At 38.2% G+C, this 5790-nt stretch overlaps 1 protein-coding gene across 1 annotated transcript; it reads left to right on the plus strand.

Moving 5' to 3' along the window:
- The first annotated feature begins 3003 nt into the window (after positions 1–3003).
- On the plus strand, positions 3004–3408 carry LOC124370216. Its single transcript, XM_046828506.1, has one exon. The coding sequence runs from the start codon at positions 3004–3006 to the stop codon at positions 3406–3408; it is 405 nt and encodes a 134-aa protein (XP_046684462.1).
- The last annotated feature ends 2382 nt before the right edge of the window (positions 3409–5790 follow it).

Genomic DNA, 5790 nt, shown 5'->3' on the forward strand with positions numbered 1-5790 from the left:
CCTAGGCCTACTCCTGGAACTTCTGTGTATACTCCTGGAACTAGTTACACTCCCAAGGAAAGTACATCGAGTAAGAAAATAAGTGAGAACCTGTCAGAAAACACATAATACGAGTGTGATTCTAAATGTTTCAATACTGTACAGTTGCAAACAATTGAAAATTTAATCAATAAAGTTTGTGTTTGTGCACAGTGCGGTGGATCAATGTCTATTATCGCTAGGAAACGCTTAGGCCCGAGTGTAAACATTGAACTTACATGTAATGTTTGTGGTGTATAAGCGTATGTGACACTAACAGTAAAATATACACTGTATCAAGTAAAATACTTGAAACAGGTAAGGCTGAGATAAATGTAAGATTGACATATTCATTTCGCTGCATTGGCCTTGGAGAGCAAGCTTCAAAATTATTTTGCGGAATGATGAACTTGCCTTGCCCTACTGAATTCAAGCCCTTCAATAAAATTCTATGTAATGTAATCAAAGAGGTAAGTTTAGCTAGCATGAAAAAAGCTGCTAATGATGCTATAGACTTAAAAAACCAAGAAAATGAATCTCCAGTAACTGTTGAGCGCAATCTGACTGTCACGTTTGATGGATCTTGGCAAAAGCGTGGCCACACGTCGCAGAATGGTGTGCTCACAGGCATAAGCATCACTACAGGGAAAGTTATTGACGTTGAAGTTCTGAGCAAGTCCTGTAGATGCAAAAAAGATTAGAAAATCAACGTGGCCAAAATTGTACTGCAAATTATGCAGGCTCGTGTGGGGGCATGGAGGTGGCTGGCGTGCGAAATATTTTCTTGCGCTCTGAACAATTGCATAACATACGATACAATGAATACCTTGGAGATGACGATACAGCAGCTTTTGCCACTATTGCACAGCTGAAACCTTATGGCCCAGACTACCAAATTGAAAAACTAGAATGTGTGGGTCATGTCCAGAAACGACATGAGCATTACAGGGCTCGTACAGGGCAAGTACAGGGCTCGCTATCCTGACCGTGTTACTCCTAGTTCACAGGTGTTCTCCAGACTCCACCAGCGCTTAACAGAAACAGGATCTGTCCATAAGTTGAAAAGAGAGGTAGGTCCTAATATTATGTTTATGCAGATGAAGATATTTTAGCGAGGGTTGAGGATGATCCCGAACAAAGTACTACTAGACAGCTAGCTACAGCTACTGGCCTTTCTCGTTGGAAAGTTTCTAATGTTTTAAAGTCTAATAGGTTTCACCCGTACCATTTCACCCTGGTTCAATCACTTGAACCAAATGACTTTGAGAAGAACGTTCTATCGAATGGCTCCTAAACAAAGACAATGAAGAGTATCACTTTTTTAAAAAAATATTGTGGACAGATGAAGCCAGTTTTACAAGAGAGGGTGTTTTCAACTCCCATAACATGCATGTTTGGGCTACAGAAAATCCTAGAGCTATGAGAGAATCATCTATTCAGCATCGGTTCACAATAAACGTGTGGAGTTGATACCGTTGAAAAAAATGAAAGGTTAGTACTCAGTGTCTAGGATCAGCTAGAGATGGCCACTGAGAATATTTTTTACATTACTAGATATTGCTGGAATCAACTCTCAGATTATTTTCAGTAGCAATAATAACAGCAAACTTTTACGCAGAAAATACTTAAAAGACCTGGCGTTTGATCTCTCTAAGGGCTACATGGCTTCTAGAGTTCAAAAGGATGGAATTCACACAGATCTCCGTATGAGGATTCAGCAGCATGGCACCCCAGAAGACCAAATACGTCTTGCCCCTCAAGCACAACCTACAGGACGAGTCAAGTGTGCATATTGCCCAAAAAAGAAAAACCGGAAGACTTCATTGAGGTGTGTGACATGCCATAACGCTATATGTGGGGAACACACGGTTTCAATGTGTCGCTCATGCCACACAAATGAGCAAGAGGCAGATGATGAGGAGGATATGGAGTAGGACAATTTTAAATTTTGATTTAAATCTAGTAAATTAAGTGTTTTTTAAACTCAACTTTAATTTACGATATACATTTGTTGTAGACTCTAAGATAGTTATGTATTTTAGTAAAGTTGCGAAACCACCTTATATTTAGTTTTTTTTACCCTTACGCTTTATACTAATTAAAACGTAAGTAAACAAGTTCTTGTTTTTATGGAAACAAGAATACACAAAAGGGTAATTAATATTGGTGTTACCACTAGGCTTTACTGCAATCAAAGATTGTAGTTTAGATGCAATAAATTGTATCATATTATTAAAATACATGTACCTGTTATACGAAATAAAGTACAAAAGAAAATAAAAAAAACAACAACTAAAATAATTAAAACGAAATATTACCAAATTTAAACTGAAAATACAGCTGGTGAGCGCAGCGCTCACCCGCAACCAACCGCGTTACGGAGTAGTGCGCGGCCAACGGAGGGTTAATGTGGCTCCAAGAGGGAAAGTGCCAACTCGAAACACCATTTTGCTGTGGGTGGGTAACTTTAGAGCTACCGGTTCAGCTTTAAAACGAAAATCAACAGGTCGTCCAAGGTCAGCCCGGACGCCAGAGAACGTCGAGAGAGTGAGAGGAGCTGTGGAAGCCAGTCCTCGGCGGCCTGCACGTAAACAAGCTGCAGCTCTGTAGATGTCTGACCGCTCGGTAAGAAGAATATTAAGGTACGACCTGCATTTTCATCCGTACAAAATGGCTATCGTGCAACAGTTGAAGCCCAGTGATTATGCAAAACGCATTGAATTTTCAGAGCAAATGATTGATTTGCTTACAGATGAAAAAATTCTCATTATGAGCGACGAAGCTCATTTTCATTTGAATGGTTATGTTAACAAACCGAATTTCCGATATTGGTCAGAAAACAATCCAGAAGAACTGCATGAACGACCTCTTCACAGTCCCAAGGTCACTGTGTGGTGTGGCGTAACAAAAAATTGTGTTATAGGCCCATACATTTTTGAAGAGAACGGTCTAACTGTAACCGTCAATTCACAACGATAACGGACTATGTTGAAAAACTTCCTGATCCCCGAAATACGCATAAATCGCTTCAACCGCCACAGAATTTGGTTCCAGCAGGATGGCGCAACTGCCCACACAGCCAATGTGGTAATAAACTTCTTAAGAAGCAAGTTTCGTGGCCGAGTCATCTCGCGTTTCGGGGACATTGCGTGGCCACCTCGCTCCCCGGATCTCAGCATCTGTGACTTCTTCTTGTGGGGACTGCTGAAATCTAGAGTATACACAAACAAACCCCGCACATTGGACGAACTGAAGGAAACCATACGCCAAGAAATAGCCAACCTCTCTCCTGAAATGTTAGGGAAAGTGTTTGACAATTTCAGTACAAGATTGGAAGAATGCATCGCCAAAGACGGACATCATTTGAAAGACGTTATATTCAAATCTTAAACGGATCAACTCGCCCTTTTTTGGCTATTTTTATAAATGTTCATAAATACCAATCTGAAATCTGCAATAAAACACTTTGTACCACTTTAAACGTTTGAGTTGTTTACATTATTAAACCGTCAGATCATTTTGCCGCTCCCTGTATAACTTTTCTACTGTCATTATTGCCATGAATCCGGACTGAGGTTTGTCCTTGTTGCTGTAAACTTGTTATTGATGAAGGAATCGACTGTGATGGTCCGTGTTTTCTCTGGTTTCACCCTGAATGTATGAAGATAAGTAGAACGGATTATCTAATACTATCGAGAGATGAAAAAAATAAATGGATCTTTGATCGTGTGAATTGTGATTAAACCTTTAAAATCCCTCTTTGGTGTCTAGCAATGTTGCTGATCTACTTGCCAAAGATTCATCATTGCCTACCACGGATGACTTGAAATTGGAGGTAAATGAGGTAGTAAAAAAATGTTGATAGGCTTTCTAAGCAAATGTCAGAATTTGAAATCCGCATAACGAAGACTAAAGAAAAAAATTACCAGTTTGTAGATTTCGTTTGAGCAGCTTTATCAAAAAGTTAATCAAGATGCGGTGGTACCCGAATTACTGTTCGGTGAGCTAATGAAATGACCGTAATAGAAGAGCTAGGAATATCGTAGTTTTCAATATCCCTATAACTGAAAGCGGCTTTAGAGACTCTAAAATGTCTCATGACAAGGCTTTCATTAAGAAAATCTTAGCTACCTCTTCTCTGAATCAAGACAATGTCATCTCAGCCTTTACCATTTTCTCCTTGGTAAAGGGTCACAAAGTGGTCCTCCTCCTATCAAATTAATTCTTAAATCGAGTGAAATGGCTATGAACTTACTAAGAAACTTCAGGGCAGCAAATGATGATCCTATCCTCTCAAATATATCTCTTAGCAGCGATAAAACGTTTATGGAGAGAAACTACTTCAACAAACTTATAGAGAAGAACTGGACAAGAGAGTGAAGGATGGCGAAGACCTTACAATAAAGTACACAAATGGAGTTCCCAAAATTGTTAAATGTCAAAAAACTAGTTTATTCCAGCGGACCTTCCGATTTATGTCTATATTATCAAAATGCTAATGGTATTAAATCCAAATCGAATAATCTAAGTCTTAAATGATTCTGAGCTGCAAAGGATACGTGGTTGGTGGAAGTGATGATGCCTTCACATAAAAAGCTGTATTGCATATTGTGAATAAATGCAGATTATTGAAGAAAAATTATCATCTATTCACAGATAATTGGATGCAGTTATGCAATGGTAAACTAAGCGCCAATATAGGGAGATTTGAGATGTGAACGCATTCTGGTGGGAAAATTTCGGAACTCTTCTCTCATATAGAAACTATACTTGTATCTCCATGGCAACAATTTTTATTATTTTTTTATTTTTTTTTTTATTTTTTTTTTTAAACCTAAGCGCCATTGGCTCTAAGTCACTTTCGGTATTCTTCAATCATAGACCAAGTACTGTATCGAATAGCAATTGCAGACCAAGAGCCACATCGTTTTGTATTTATAGACCAAAGTCGTCGTTTAGTCTGTCATTGCAAAACAGTGGACGTGTTTGTAAACATTTGATACAGATCTATGTACATTATGTTTTGTTTTTATATCAAAATAATAGTGTATACTGTATATTAAGTTTAAAGTTGTAAATGTAGTTTACTTAGTGAAGGTACTATGAATATTGAAGAATCAAGAGGGAAAAAGCTCCTACGTATGGCATTGTCAGCTGAAGTGGCATCTTCACAGGTAACAATGACATCTTACAAAATTAGGTTAGGAAACTTTTGTAAAAGATATTGTTAACACGTTCGCGACGACCGAAAAATAGACTATTTTTTAGAACGACGTAGCTAAAATGACTATAAGTTGTCGAAAATGCGTAATTTTTTATGTTATAAAACGTAAGTTGTAGGACAGATAAATACTGTACCGTGACTAATTTACGTAAATATGCATTACGTACAGTGTAATTTAAGTTTTTTTGTGCGGGTCACATTTGACCCACGACGCGCCTAAAGAATGCTTTCTTTCTCAGAGAGCGTAGTGGGTCTAAAATGACCCACTTGTTTTCTCCACTATTCTGTCTCAAGGCACAATATGTATGTTTGTATTTCTTGCAATTTTAGCGGGAAATGAGGGAGAAACATATGTTTATGTAAACAAAAAGTTCATGAAAGCTTATAGAGCATTTAGCCGTGACATTTACCAAGTTATAGTGCATAATCTCATTCACAATGGACTCAAGTGATATCGAAGAAGCTTTAGGTGATGACAGTTTGTCTGAATTGAGTGATTTCGTGTTCTCTGGCAGGGAATACCTACCTTCCAGTGACAACAATAGTGA

The sequence above is a fragment of the Homalodisca vitripennis genome, unplaced genomic scaffold (genome assembly GCF_021130785.1).
Source record: "Homalodisca vitripennis isolate AUS2020 unplaced genomic scaffold, UT_GWSS_2.1 ScUCBcl_48;HRSCAF=789, whole genome shotgun sequence".
Taxonomy (NCBI): Eukaryota; Metazoa; Arthropoda; class Insecta; order Hemiptera; family Cicadellidae; genus Homalodisca; species Homalodisca vitripennis.

What these genes read in the sequence shown, in the direction of transcription:
- LOC124370216 (XM_046828506.1), top strand. Translation starts at nt 3,004, where the DNA reads ATGTTGAAAAACTTCCTGATCCCCGAAATACGCATAAATCGCTTCAAC.